The sequence below is a fragment of the Plasmodium relictum genome (assembly GCF_900005765.1).
Source record: "Plasmodium relictum strain SGS1 genome assembly, chromosome: 14".
In the NCBI taxonomy this organism is placed as follows: Eukaryota; Apicomplexa; class Aconoidasida; order Haemosporida; family Plasmodiidae; genus Plasmodium; species Plasmodium relictum.
In genome coordinates this window covers 1,381,038-1,396,808 of record NC_041692.1, presented here as the reverse complement: position 1 = coordinate 1,396,808, position 15,771 = coordinate 1,381,038, and the positions used below count along the sequence as shown (strand labels likewise).

The window sequence follows — 15,771 nt, the reverse complement described above, 5'->3', positions numbered from 1 at the left end:
TTTATATTATTTTACAATTTTTTTTTTTTTTACGTTATTTTTTTATTTTATTTTACTTTATTTTTTCTGTTTCTTATTGAGATATCCATATTATTTATATGATTTAAAAAAAAGAAAATGTTATGGCTCCATCTTTTTAAAAATAACATAAAAAAGTTAATCTAAAATCATTTTCTTTTTTTAAAAAAAAAGAAGGAAAAATCAATTAAAATATAGAATAAAAAAAAAAAAAAGAAAAAATTTGGAAAATATTTCTATTAAAAAACATATTTTTAAAGAAAAAAAAAAAATTTATATACATTTGCTTTTGAGAATTAAAATATATATATAGTATGTATATATAAATTTTGTCTTATTTTATTATTTTTTTTTTTTTATATAGAACAGTTCTATTTTAGTTATTATATAGAAAATATCAATATAAAGTTTATTAAACATCTAAATTTTATCTTTTAGAAAAAGCAAAAATGTCTTAATATAGATCTAGATAAAAAATAGTTTGAATAAAAATTCAAAAATAAAATTATTGTTAATAATAAACATAAAATTAGTGTTAAAAAAACTATTTATACTCTTTTATATCATTTTTTCTATCTCATTCTACCTATATATACATATATAATTTAATTTTCGTTGTGTTTTTATATATAGAAATAGTATATTCCCTTAATATATGACTATGTTTACTTTTAATGGAAATAAAATAAAGGAAAGGAATATTACTATAGAAATATTATGGTCTACATTTTCTTTTTTAAAAACAATGTTATTAAGTTTATTGGAAAAAATAACCTTTTATTATATATATATATATATATATATATATATATATATACTCATTTATCTTATCCTAAAAAATATTATTTAATATAGAAATATAAAAATATGATTAAAATAATGTAGTTGGTTCTTATAATTTATTTTAAAAAATTAAGTAGCTGTTTATTAATAACTCTTTTATATTTTTATAATTTGTGAATATTAAAAATAAATTATTTGTTCCTTTTAACTTTTAATAATAGAAGAAAATAATTAACGTGTTATTGTTTTTGAATAAAGTTTAAATTAGCTATTTTTATATTACTTTATTTTCTTTTTTTCTTTTCCTTTTTATGATAAAACAAAAAATATTTTGACTTTTTAAATAAAAAATAAAGTTAATCTGCAATTATAATTAAATATAAATATATTTCATAAAAAAAATACAGTAGAATTTCAATTAAACTTCTATATAAATAAAGCACACTAGCACGTTACTCAAATTATAATAGATGTATATCACTTAAATGTAAAAAAAAGAAAAAATAAATGGATATATTTAACTAAAGATAAATTTTAGTTTTTTTTTTTTTTTACACTTAAAAAAAAATATAGTTGCATGTATTTTAACTGTTCAAATAAGCATTGATAGAAAAAAAAAAAAACAGAATAAATCAATTTAAGGAAATAAAATAAAAAACTTATAAATATCATATATATTATAAATATAAATTTAAAAAAAAATTATATAAAAAATTAGGAAATAATGTTCCATCTACGATACAAAGAATTAGAAATAATTATATCTAAAAAAAATTTATAATTTTTTTCTGTTTTAACGATTTTTATTGAAAAAAGTAAATTTCATAAATACAATTTTATATATTCAAGACAATTTTTAAGAATTCATAGAATATACTGTGCACATTAAAAAATATTATTTTAATTTTTTTTTTTTTTTGTTTACATGTGTGCCTAGTTCTTTGACTTCTTTAAGATTATTTATAAATATGTTTATATTTATATTATAAATATAAAGAATTTAAAAAATATAAAAAATTAATTAAAATTTAGTTTTAAGAAAAATATCAAAAAAAAAAAAAAAAAAAAAATACAAACATACATACACATATTTATATATGTATACGTTTTTGTTGAATTTATAAATTTCGTATTTGAAAGTTTATATATTCACATATATTTTTTTAAAATAATTTAATAATAAATTTATGTTTTCTTCTTTTCTTTTTTAAACCTTTTGAACAAATAGAGAATTCCCAAGAAGTATAAAATGGGCAATGTGTGCACATGGTAAGACTTTAAAAAGAAAAGAAAAGAAAAGAAAAGAATATAATAATGCAATAAAATAAGAATAAAATGTATTATCGAAAATGATTGATACTAAAAGATCATATCATTTGAAATTATTAATAATATTAAAAATAATATAAAAAGATAATATGTATTAATATATAAAGAAAAATAATATAAAAAGAGCAAGTACTTACATTTTTAATATTAGAGATTTAAAATAACAAATACAAATATATTTTTAAATGATTTTAGAAAAAATATATTTTAATTTTGTTTATATATATATATAAATATTATATAAAATATATTAACATTTTTATTCATTTTTATATACTTATTTATAAAGGAGACAAGGGAAAGGTAAATCGGCGGATGAAAATTTATCAATTAAAAAGGAAAAGGAAATACAAAATAAACTAGGACAAAATAATGAAAATGTAAGAAATGATAATATCGTTTCAGAAAATAATAGAAATACTGAAAAGAAGGACTTTTTATTAAAAGAACCTTCAATACATAAAAGAGAAGAAGAGAATGACTCAAAACAAACTAAAACAAATAATGACAGTACAGAAAGTAAAGATAGTTCCAAACTAAATAAGCAAGTTGTTATTACTTTAAATAAAAATCAAATAATTAGTAAGTATATTAAGAGTATATAATATCCTTTTTTTTTTTTTTTTTCGTTATTTCATTATAATAATAAATGAATCTGAAAAAAAATTTTTCTTTTTTACCATTTAAAATTTTTCTTTTTTTCTCTATTTTAAATTTTGAATTTTTTTTAAAAATTATCTTTCTTTTCTTTCAGATGAAGAATATTCAAGTGATGGAGATGAAACAGAATTTCATAGTGAAATAGACAATAATGAGATAGAAAAAAAGGAATCTGACATTGCAAATATAGAGGTAAGACAAAATAAAAGATTATCTGTTAGCGCCGAAGCATATGGCGAATGGAACAAGAAAAAGGAAAATTTTGTGGCAAAAGTATATGAAAAAGATGAGGAAGAAAAATTGAAAATACGTGAAGCATTAAATGAGTCGTTTTTATTTAATCATTTAAATGAAAAAGAATTTGAAACTATTTTAAATGCATTTTTTGACAATAACGTAAAACAAGGTGTGAATATAATAAATGAAGGAGATGATGGGGATTTATTATACGTAATAGATCAGGGGGAAGTGGAAATATACAAAACTAAAGATAACAAAAAAGAAATATTGACAATATTAAAGTCAAAAGATGTATTTGGTGAATTAGCATTATTGTATAATTCAAAAAGAGCAGCAACAGCTACAGCTTTGACTGATTGCCATTTATGGGCACTCGATAGAGAATCTTTTACTTACATAATAAAAGATAATGTAGCAAAAAAAAGGCAAATGTATGAAGATATTTTAAAACAAGTTACTATATTAAAAGATATGGATCCATACGAAAGATCAAAAGTAGCTGATTGTTTGAAATCAAAAAATTATTCTGATGAAGAAATTATAATTAAAGAAGGAGAAGAAGGAGATACTTTTTATATGCTAATTGATGGAAATGCTATAGCTCTTAAAAATGATAAGGTAATTAAAACATATAATAAAGGAGATTATTTTGGTGAGTTAGCTCTTTTAAAAAATCAACCAAGAGCTGCTACTGTAAAGTGCCAAAAATCTTGTCAAGTTGTTTACTTAGATAGAAAAAGTTTTAAAAGATTATTAGGTCCAGTTGAAGATATATTATATAGAAATGTAGAAAATTACAAAGATGTTTTAAAACAATTAGGATTAGACATAACTTGTATTGAAGGAAATTAATACATTCAAAGTACGGAAATAAGAAATAAAGAAATAACATAATGTAAAATTATAAAAAAAAATATAGAGACGTTCAAAATTTTATATAGAATTTTAAAAATCCAAGACATATAAAAATGATCAAATAAAAAAAAAAAAAAAAAGATTATAATGATAATTTATTTTTTATAAAATTAGTTAACTTCAAAATATAATAGCTTAATGTTTTACAAATTAAATTTTTCTTCATTAAAAAAAAATATATATATTCATCATTAAAAAAAAAATTATGTCAAATTACATTATTTTTTTAATTATTCTTTTTTTTTTTTTCAATCATGTTAAAAAGTTACAGCTTCCAGGTAATATAAACATATATATTTATTTATTGAAATAATAAAAAAGGAAAAAAAACAAAAAATCATATAATTGTATCCAAAATGTTATATTATTATTACAAAAATGTCATAAAAACATTTATAAACTCTTTATCCTCTTTTTTTTTTTTTTCTGTTAAAACTTTTATTTAAAAATATTGTAGCTTTTTATTAAGCATATATCCGCTCATATAAGCAGAACTAATTTAGTATTTTAAAAAAAATAAAGGCAAAAAATTAAAGAAATTTTAAATGTTTTAAGTAAAATAAATTAGATATTGTTTTATATAAATCTAGTATAAATGTATGTGCAGAAATAATTTTTTCTTTTTTAATTCATCTTTTAAATTATCCATATAACACGTAGAAAAAAGAAAAAATTCTTAAAATATTAAAAAATATAAAAAAAAAATTTCTTAAAAAATTGTACATTAATTATTTTATTTACAAATCCATATAATTTTAGCTTTATAGGAGAAATGCAAAGAAAAATATTATTTTTTATATTACACATTTGAATGAGCAAAAAAAAAAAAGTAAAATGAAATAGAGAGATATTAGAAATAATTTAAGAAGGCATAAATAATGTAAAAAAGATAAAAAATTAATAATTAATTTTTTCATCTAATTATTTTTTATTATGTATCAAATTTTTCTTTTGGTAGATATTTTTATCTTTTTATAAAACAATATTCTTCAAAAAAAAAATTTAATAAATATTGTGCAAATATATATATATTTTTTTTTTTCAATATATAATTATTTCTTATTTTTTGATAAAAAATGTAAATTTCAATTTATCACAACTTTTATCTTTTAAAAAAAATAGCAAATAAATATGTAAATTTTTTTAAAATATAGCTATTAAATACCTGAAATATTCATTTATGTGCTATTTGGTAAAATTTTGTTTTTAAAATGCAAAATTATTTCTTATATCCATTTAAAATTTTTTGCAAATTAGCATTTTATTTTTTAATTTGTTGTAAAATCATATTTACTAACATTATTCTTTAATGAAAGAAATTATTTAAAATTATAAGAAATTAAAAAAAAAAAAAAGGATAAAATGATAAATTTGGCAACAATAATACTATTTTCCACATATGGACGAAATATAGGAAATTTTTTGTTTAACACTTGTATATTTTTTGCAAATTATCTAAATTTCGTTTGTTTTATTTTAAAAAAAGTAAGTTAAAATAAAATATGAAAGTATTAGTTATTGAAAATATAATTTTAAAAAATATTAATTTTTATATAATCTTTAATATATTAATATATATATATAGAAAGAAATGAAGAAAAAATTAATGTTTTTTTATTATTAACTGATTTAACTTATTTTTTATTAAACTCAGATATCTCACATATTCAAAATTAATACCTATAAAGACTTAAATGGTAAAAATGATGTAGTAAAAAAAAATTACATTTTATTTTTATATTATTTTTTATAATATTTAATAATTTTTATATATAACAGACAAAAAGAAAAATAATATAATTAAGTGCTTTTCATTATTATGCATACAAAAAAAATTATTTAAGAAAAATCATTTTATATGCATATAAAAATAGGTTTATGAAAATATTTTAAACTATAGGTTTACATAATTTAAAGCAAGCAAATTTAAATGGATTAATAAAAGAAAATAAAAATACACATCTTTTAAATATGTCTAGCTTAAATGATCTAGATATATTAAATAGCTCTATTCTAGAAACAGAAACAGAAATAAATGAACGCTTGTCTACAGAAATAGATGATTTTGATGATGATGAGTATAACTTTGTAAGTATCAAAAAAATATAAAATTATAAAACAGTAGAAAAGAAAATATAAATATAGAAAAGAATATATACAACAAAATGTAGAAATTTGCATAAATAAATATTAAGAAATTATTTTTATCTTAAAATTAATATATGTGAGAATCTTGTTTATTATTGTAACTTTAAAATTTATGTTTCTTCTTCTGTTGTTATCAGGATTTCATTGATTTAGTTGAGAATAATAGTTTTGAAGAATAAGTTCTGATATTTTTTTTTAATTTTTTTAGATAGTTTTATTACTATTATTTTTTTTTTAAATAATTTTTTATTTTAAATTTTTAATGAAAATTTTTTTTTTGTCTATTTTTCTATTTCAATTAACCTTAGAATTTTTTGTATATTTTCTACTTTTTCTCTATGCCATATATAATATCTAAAAAAAAAAAAAAAAAATTAATACTTAAATGTAGAAAGTAGAAATAGCGCATTAATATATATATATATATATACTTCTTTAATGAATTAAAACAAAACAAAAAAAAAAAAAATAAATTGTAATAATTTTAAATACATATATATATGTGTATAAATCCAACTATATAAAATTATATAAGAGAATTATTTAGGTATATTTATATAGAATTTTAAACAAATTAGAAAATATTAGATAATAAATACATTAGTACTTTATTCCTAAATATATTAATAATAATTATATTAGTTAAGATATATATATATATAACTTAGAATAACAATTTTATATTTAAAAATTTGTTCAAAAAAGTTAAATATAATTAAATTAATTTTTATAGATTTTATAATTATTAATTTTACTTTTTTATGTCGTTTTTATTTTTTTCTTGTAATATGGATAATATACTTTTAATTAACATAACATTATTATTAAAATAATATTGAAAATGAAGTTTTTTGTTATCAGAATAATGAATTAAATTTTGTTTTAATATATCCAAATATCTTATCATTTCATTAGTTTGTCCTTTTATATTTTTATCATTATTTTTTATAAGTAAAATGAAGTTATTTATTTTCTCTTTAATATGATTTAATAAAATTTTATGTATAGATTTGTCATCAAATGTATAAATAGTGTTTAAACAAGCTTTATATAATAAAAATGTGTGAAAAGGATTTATTTCTTCAAGCAAAGTTAGTTCATTTTTATGAAATATAATATTTTTTACTATATCATGACATTTGTTTAATTGATTAAAAAAATAATCATTAATGGGATTATTTTTATTTTTCAAATGTAAATCAAATAAATACTGGCTAAGAGAATAAAAAAGTAATATAAAATTATAATTTTCAAAATAAAAATATTTTAAATTATTTATTGTTTCATTTTTCTCTTTTGTACTAGAATTTTTTTTTATGTTAGGGTTAGTGCAATTTTCTGTTGTATTTTTTTTCAAAAGTTCATTAATTTTTGAGTTTTCATTTTTATATGTACTTATATTATCGTTATATTTTATATTTTTACTTCCATCAAGATTATATGTTTGAAACTCTTTCGCTAAATAGGCTAAAATTTGCTTTTCTATGCTTGATAAATGATCATTTTTCATATTTGAGTAAAAGTTTATATTGTATAACAAATTAATTAAAGAAGAATGTGATATTTCATTTAAATTATTTTGAATTTTTACACACAGAAGATGATAAAAATTATTGTCTTTAATATTTGCTTTTATATAGGATATAAGAATTTTTGTTATATAATTTGATTTAAGATCACTTAATTTTGGTATAATTAATGACTTAAACTGAGTTAATATATTCTTCCCAAAATGCAAATGACTTAATACATTTATTATATTTAATATTTCTTTTAGATTAAAATCATTTTTATTTTTTAAAATGTCATTACTTATACAATTCCATTTTATTTTACTAAAACTTTTAGATTTATAAGCTTCATTAACACATTTTACAATCAACTGAGTTGATGTGCTTATATCGTTACTTATTCTCCTTTTAAAAAAGAAAAAGCTTTTAAATATTTCTTCATTGCCATATTTCAGAAATGTACAATTTTTAAAATTTTTTCTAATTATAAGAAGCATTTAATGAAAAAATAAGGAAAATAAGCAAAATAAATAAAAAAAAAAAAAAAAAATTAAGGTATTTCAAGTTTATAATTTATATACAAAAACATTTATTCGTAATACAAAAAATTATAAATAAAAAATTTATTCTTATTTATACCTATTTAATAGTTCATGAATAAAAATAAGAAAAAAGCCAAAAAAAAAAATTTAATTTTATATTGACATAAACATTCAAGTAGTTAAAGGTCAGGTATATGTGATAAGCAGTTAATCTCATAAAAAAATGACTGTAATATATAAATTTTTGTAGATTCTATTCTTATTTTAAATAAATACGTATTTTAAATTTCATTAATTTTTGCTTTACATAATAAAATTTATATTATATATATATATATATATATATATATATATATATATATATATATATATATATATATATATATATATATATGTATAATTTTACGTTCATATATTATAGAATTGAATATTTGTTTTAAAATTTACAAAAGCTCTTTGTCATTAATTATACAAAAATTTTCTATTAAACAAACTTCACGAATTTTTATAAATTTATTTTTTGAACTATTATGAAGTCCTTAAAACAACACATATTAAGAAAAAAAAAAAAAAACCATATAAAATTATGAAATTCTATATTTTTTCGTTTTTACATTTTATGTTGTAAATAAAAAAACTAGTGGAAAAATTACTGTATTTACATTAATATTGAAAAAATAAAACAACTATACTTTTTTTAATTATCAAAAAATATATTTTAGTAATATTTATTGAATTCTTAAAATAAAAAAAAAAGTAAAATAAAAACATTATAAAAAATATATAATTTTTTTTATTATTAAGAAATTTTTTTTTATTGTCTATAGGAAAAAATTTTGAAATTTTTTTAAGTCTCTTAATTTTACATTTACATATTTTTTAAAATGGACGGAGGATTAGAGAAATTACTAAATCAAATAAATGATTTAGAATCAAAAAATCGTTTAATTAATATTCAAATTGAAGAATTAAAAACCACTGAAAGCGAATTGCAAAAAAAAGAAAAGGAAGTAACTATATAAAACTATTTTATTTGTAAAATATAAATTTATACTATTCAAATAAATATTTTTTTTTTCTTATTTCTTTATTTTTAATGAGATGCTATAATATATATAATCTTTGTATTTAGTTAATATCAGAAATAGAATATATCTGCAAACAATTAAAATGTATGGAAAAGGAAGAAATAGAATTGGTGAAATAACATTAAACAAAAAAAAAATTTAAGTTCTCAATATTGCTAATAAAATAATTTATAATTTTTTTTTTTTTATATTTAACAAGAATAATGATATATCCCGCGTTAATTTAATATGTAAAAATGTTGAGGCAACATTACATAATGAATTTGTAAAAGTTGAAATAGCAGGTTAATATATCATATTCTATTATAGCAAACAAAAAATAAAATAAGATAAAATAATAAAGTAAAATAATTAATATGTGATTTTTAAAATATATAGCGTTTTTATTTTTTGAGTTAATAAGAAATACATTTATGCTTATATATTTAGCTCAGAAAATAAATCAAGTGGAAGAATATTATGAAGAAAATGATAAAAAAATTAATGATGATCTAATGAAAAGTGATGCTAAGATAAAAAAATGTTTATTTAATATGAACGATACTAATGATGACTTTAACAAGTTGAAAGAAATAAAAAATAACCATTTTCTCTTAAATCACATTAAATTAGAGGAATTATATGAAATTTATGAGGTAAAATATAAATGATGAAACTTTAAAACTTTTATAAATATGAATTATTAACTTAATTGAAATTACAAATAATATTTTAATATCTATGTATATTATTTCTATTCACAAATATTAGCAAAATTACTAATAAATATTTTATATAGGAAACTAAAGAAAAATATCAAAATAATTCTTTTAAAAATCATTGTGACAAAATTGTTGTTGTTGATTATAAAACTCACACATACTTTTGCAATCCCACTCATTTATTACATATGGTTAAAAAAAAAAAAAAAGGGAATTAATCATAAAAATGAATTATAAAAATTATGAAAATTTATTTTTACCTATTTATAGATAAACATCCTTATCCAAAAAATAAAACAAAGCAATGATGACCCACATTTTAATGTAAATATAAAGGAAAAAATATAATAATATATATATATATATATATATATATTTTTTCAGTTTGCTAATATGGCTAATTACTGTGGATTGAAAGAAGAAGAAACAAATGAGCTGATAGAAAATTTTGGTTTATCTGAATTAAATAAAATAATGATAAACCATTATAAATCAAAAAAAATTAATGTTAATAGTAGTATATAATATCTCGAAATAAAGAGGATATTGCCAGTTTATGTATGCACATTATCTATTATTAACAAAACGATAATTTTTTTTTTTTTGCCGTCTTTTTTTTTTTGTTTTTTTTTTTTTTTTGCTATATATGTTTGCTTATTCTTTTTTTATTCTTTTTTGTTCCTACCAATTTTATATAATATTTTTAGTACACAATTATATTTTTAATACTTTATATATTAAAATATATATAAGTATTAATGCGTTTTAGTATTTTACATTATAAATATATAATTTATTTTTTGTTTTTATATATCATAATTCGAGTTTCATGGAAACATCTTTTTTTTTTTTGTTTACATTATAAATAATTATTAACCATTAAAATAAAGTTTGTAGATGGAAAATAAAAGTATTTTTTTTTTTTTTTTCGTTTTTATTTACTTTTAAAGCACCAAATGTTTATAATGTATGCATTGCATATATATGGTTGTAAGTCAACATATACAACATATAAAAAGAAATATGCAGCGTAAAATTGAAGCACAAAATTTTTTCAACAAAAAAAAAAAAAAAAAATATAATTAATAAAAAAAAAAAATAAACAAATGGATATTGAAGCTTACAATTATTATTCACTGATAAAGCGGCTGTAAAAAATTAAGGAAATTAAATAATTATTTAATGCATTTGATATGAAATAAAATAAAATAATAATTCTAAAAATTAAAACTATTTTCATTCGCATAATTAAATAATCTAAAAAAAAAAAAGGTAAAAAAAAAAATAAAAAAAAAATAAAAAGATAAAATGAAATAATAATAATAACGATGAAAATATTTTTATTTCTATTTTATTTTAGTATTTATCTTTTATTAATTTTAATTAGATTATATAATTTTTATTAAGTAAAAATATGATCAAAACTTAATTTTAATTTCATTGAATACATTTTTTTTTTTTGCACCTGTATAAATCTTTATTAAATATAAACATGTAAATTTGTTATATCAACAACGGAATAATGTAAAAATAATGTATTACAAAACTGTAAACATTATTTTACATTGAATTAATAAATATGGATATAATAAAAACAATTAAAGATATATGATTACGTATAATGTCAGAAAAGTATTTATAACCTTATTAGAAATATTAAAAAAAAAAGTATGTTAATCTGTATAAACATATTTCATAAACCTATATAATTCTTATCAAAATATGCATTACTTTCTTTTTATGAATTACATTTTAGTTCAACAAAGGTGTGTCAGATAAATCAATTTTTCTACATATTTTGCAGGTATTTTCATCATGACGATCTCCAAGATCACATCCGCATCTCCTTGAAAAAACTTTTGCAGTTTCATCAACTTTATTCATATCACATGGAGTAACTGATCTATATGTGTTATAAATACTTTCTTCATGTGCAGGTTCACTAAGTTTTGTAACTTGCTGAACAGCACCTGTAGCTTCTGTAGATAATGTTAACTGAGTACCTGTTTCCATTTTTTCACTAACATTGTCATATTTTTGTTGTGATTCGGAATATGCTTCAGAATTCGATCTATCTAAATCATCTATTGGTTTTTCTTCATATGATTTACTTTCATTTTGTGTAGCATATTCTGGTTCTTCATCATCCTTATTATCTTCTTGTTCGTCATCTTGTTCCTCATTTTCAGGAGGTTCCTCAGGTGGTTCTTCATTTTGCTCTTCAACTTCTTCTGGATGTTCTTCACGTTGTTTTTCGGCTTCTTTTTCTAATCTTTCACGCTCAGCTAGCTCGTCTATATCTTTACGCTTGGGATCCTTTGCCTTATTTTTTTTACAAGCATTTCCCATTATATAAAATTTAGAGAATTATAAAGTATATTAATATTTGTTAAGATTATTGCTAATAAAAATTATTAAAAATTATAAAGAATAAAATAAATAAAATTTTATTTTTTTTTAAATTTTTGTGTACTACATATATCTGTTTATTTATCTATATTTTTAATTTATAAAAATTTTATAGTATATTTTTAATATATTTTAATAATATATTTTTTTTTTATAATTTATTTATTTATATTATATATTCGTATATTTTATTAATTTATCAATTTTTTTTTTTTATTAAAAATAAAAAAAAGAACAAAATATTTAATAATTACACAGTATTATACAATTAATTTTTTTTTCCTTTTTTTTTTCCTTTTTTATTTATATTTTTATAACTTTTAAAGAATATACATTTTATTACAAAAAAAAAAAAAAAAAAAAAAATAACGATAAACATAAAACATAATTGAATTAATACGCTTAAGATAAGAAAAAAAAGTGAAATAAATAAAAAATAAAGTAAAATAGTAAAAATGAGTGAGTGGAAATAAAAAAAAAAAAGAAAAAAAAACAGTAAAATTAATGAAAAATTAAGAATTGTAACAATAATTATAAAAAATGAAATAAAAAAAAAAGAAAATCCTATAAAAAAGTAATATAAAATATGTTATGTACTTCAAATTTTTATGTGTTTATAATGCACCTCTTTGCAGAAAAAAATTCAATGCAATATTTAAGAAAAAAAAAAAAATAAAATTAAGCAATGTCATTAAATTCTATGAAGTTTTAATGCAACATTGTGAAAAATAAAAAAAAAAAAATAGTAATAGTAATATTTTATTATTAACTAGTAATACATCATAGAAAAACGATCATAAAAAAATACATTGTTTTAAAAAATTGTTTTAAATCATTTTAATTAAATAATGAGCTGTTATATAAGGAAAAAAAAAATATATATATGCACACAATAAAATATTTTACATATTTCTTGTCTGATTTATTCATGCAAAATAATATACAACTATAAAGTAAAAAAAAAAAACTCTTTGAATAATGTTGAGAAATAATACAATTATGAAAGAAATAAAAAAAAAGTTTAATATTGTTCATTTTATTACATAATGTTTAACATTTTGAAAAAAAATATTTATATATATATATATATATATATATGATACTTTTGAAAATTATAATTATTCACTAATTAATCTTAAATATAATATACATAAATATTTATTATTAGGAATGTACTTTTTATTTCTTTAAGATTTTTTTAAAAATATATATATATATATGAATCTTTAGAAATTTTGTTTTTGTTAGTGAAATTATCATTTATCTTTTTAGATGGAAAATTGTGTGTATAAATTTCCATATATTTAGTTAAGTGTTTTTTTTTTTTACTAGTAATTTAATCTTTAAATTTGATTTAATATGAATAACAAAATTTCAGATTCATATAGATTATATGTAAAAGGGTTGCAACCTACGATACTTTTATATAATTGGCAAACAATATAAAGATATAATAATTATCTTATGCTTTATATTAAAAATTTTAATTCATAAAAATTATGTTAGCATGTCATGTTCAAAAATAAAATAACAGACATGGTTTATTGTTTCCTTTCTCAACCCTTCCTAATAAAAACAATTTATGGATGCATTAGTGAATAAAATAATATTAGTTCGATGAATCCAATTTAATTAATTTTAAATAATTAAAGAAATATTAGCTAATAAGATACTGTAATGCTCAAGTTATGTAAGAAAAGTTTTTATAGCATTTATATACTGAGAATAATAGAATATTTTATCAATACATATGAAGTTAGTTTTAAAAACTTTATTTTGATAAATGATTATTGATATGAAAAAATTTAAGGAAATTACATAAGAAACTCTTTTATTAATAGAAGAATATTAATGTACTTTTGTTTATAATATATAATGGGAAATTTCCAATTATTAAAATAGTCGCATACATACATGTATTTACTTTGTAACACAAGATATTTTTCATTTATAAAAAAAAAAAAGATCTAGTTGCATTAATAATTTTAAAAAAAAATGAAATAAACATTTTAAAATATTTAATTTTAATACTTATAATTTATTACTTAAAGTATTTTGGATATATCATTAATCTTTCATTTGGATAAAGTATAGTTTTACCATAAAAAGGAACAGTTAAAAATTAGTTTTAAAAAATGTATAACAGCATTCGTACCTTTTTTATATGTACTTAGGAATACATAATATTTATATATATTATGTGGACATATTCGATGAGATACTTATAATAAGAGTTTTTTATAAATTATGTATTTACTACTGATATTTTTTTTTTTTTTTGTGTTGAAGTAAAATACAATTCATTCATTGAAAAATGTGTGAGTTATTTTTATAAGATATTATTTCTTAATTATTAAATTTTTTAATATTAATTTTACAGATAATAATTTAAGCGAAGTGTCCAACTCTACAAAAAAATAAATTTCTCCTTAAATTTAAATGTTTAAAGACAAAGAAGAAATGCCATAATGATTTAAGTGTATATTAATATTAAAAAGTAAGAATATTTTCGATGTGCTCTTAGATTTGTAAAATCTTTTAATTTTATATTGCTTAATTGATACAGGAATATGAAATGAAATATAAAACAATGAAGACCAGTTTACATTATAAAAATTATATTCATAATTCATAGAGAAATTTAAAATAATTGTTATTCGTAGTCTAAATAATTTTCTTTCTTTTTTATTTTAAAAGTATATAAAAAGGAATAAATTATGTTCATTGTTTTTATGAAAGTTATTGAAATAATAAAAATTATAAAAAATTATCGAATTTAAATCAGGAGTCGTGCTCTTTTGTACTAAGTATTAAAAATTATAAAGACAAGGTAGTCCAAGTAATAAAAAAAAAATTTTTTTTTTTATATTTATAAATAAAATTTTTTTTGTTTTTATATTTATGACTATATATTTATGTATATATCTTTTTATTTTTTCTTTTAATTTATAAATTAATATTTTTTCATATTGCATTATGAGTAATTAGGAGGAAATTGGTTCAGTATTTTATTTTTAGTATGATAATTATAAATTTAAAAAATATATATGTTTTTTTTTTTCTATTTATGAAATTAATATTGTATATTGTATTTTTATTAAAAATAGTTTTTATAGAATGTTCTTAGCATTATCCTTTTACGTTATTTTAGGTTTTAACTTCTTTTTTTTCTTTTTAGGAGTTACTATGGAGGAGACATTTTAGCTTTCTTTGGATTTAGAAAAAGGTTATCTTAAGAATATTTAAAATACTTGAATAAACAGTTATTTATGAAACAATGAGATTTCGTTTAAAAATGTAATAAAAAGGTAAAAAAAAAAAAAAAAAAATACAACCCATGCAAGTACAATACAAAGACTATATACAAGTGCATGCTAACAAAAATTAATAAAAAATAAGGACTTTTAAGAAAAAAAAAATAGAATTA

At 17.2% G+C, this 15,771-nt stretch overlaps 5 protein-coding genes across 5 annotated transcripts; 3 read left to right on the top strand and 2 right to left on the bottom strand.

The window, feature by feature from the left end:
• Positions 1–2,050: 2,050 nt before the first annotated feature.
• PRELSG_1438700 (CAMP-dependent protein kinase regulatory subunit, putative) lies at positions 2,051–3,882 on the top strand (the record flags this gene model as incomplete). The annotated part of the gene is made up of 3 exons (XM_028679462.1): positions 2,051–2,070; positions 2,420–2,712; positions 2,885–3,882. The coding sequence occupies 3 exons, from the start codon at positions 2,051–2,053 to the stop codon at positions 3,880–3,882; spliced, it is 1,311 nt and encodes a 436-aa protein (XP_028535173.1).
• Positions 3,883–5,307: 1,425 nt separating this feature from the next.
• Positions 5,308–6,272, top strand: PRELSG_1438600 (conserved Plasmodium protein, unknown function; the record flags this gene model as incomplete). Its single annotated transcript, XM_028679461.1, has 4 exons — positions 5,308–5,430; positions 5,600–5,642; positions 5,846–6,033; positions 6,231–6,272. The coding sequence occupies 4 exons, from the start codon at positions 5,308–5,310 to the stop codon at positions 6,270–6,272; spliced, it is 396 nt and encodes a 131-aa protein (XP_028535172.1).
• A 102-nt stretch (positions 6,273–6,374) lies between these two features.
• Positions 6,375–8,101, bottom strand: PRELSG_1438500 (conserved Plasmodium protein, unknown function; the record flags this gene model as incomplete). Its single annotated transcript, XM_028679460.1, has 2 exons — positions 6,375–6,447; positions 6,849–8,101. The coding sequence occupies 2 exons, from the start codon at positions 8,099–8,101 to the stop codon at positions 6,375–6,377; spliced, it is 1,326 nt and encodes a 441-aa protein (XP_028535171.1).
• A 929-nt stretch (positions 8,102–9,030) lies between these two features.
• On the top strand, positions 9,031–10,460 carry PRELSG_1438400 (conserved Plasmodium protein, unknown function; the record flags this gene model as incomplete). Its single annotated transcript, XM_028679459.1, has 7 exons — positions 9,031–9,156; positions 9,279–9,344; positions 9,434–9,518; positions 9,664–9,869; positions 10,013–10,126; positions 10,206–10,259; positions 10,320–10,460. The coding sequence occupies 7 exons, from the start codon at positions 9,031–9,033 to the stop codon at positions 10,458–10,460; spliced, it is 792 nt and encodes a 263-aa protein (XP_028535170.1).
• A 1,227-nt stretch (positions 10,461–11,687) lies between these two features.
• Positions 11,688–12,284, bottom strand: GAP45 (glideosome-associated protein 45, putative; the record flags this gene model as incomplete). Its single annotated transcript, XM_028679458.1, has 1 exon — positions 11,688–12,284. One exon carries the CDS (start codon positions 12,282–12,284, stop codon positions 11,688–11,690), a length of 597 nt encoding a protein of 198 aa, XP_028535169.1.
• Positions 12,285–15,771: the final 3,487 nt, after the last annotated feature.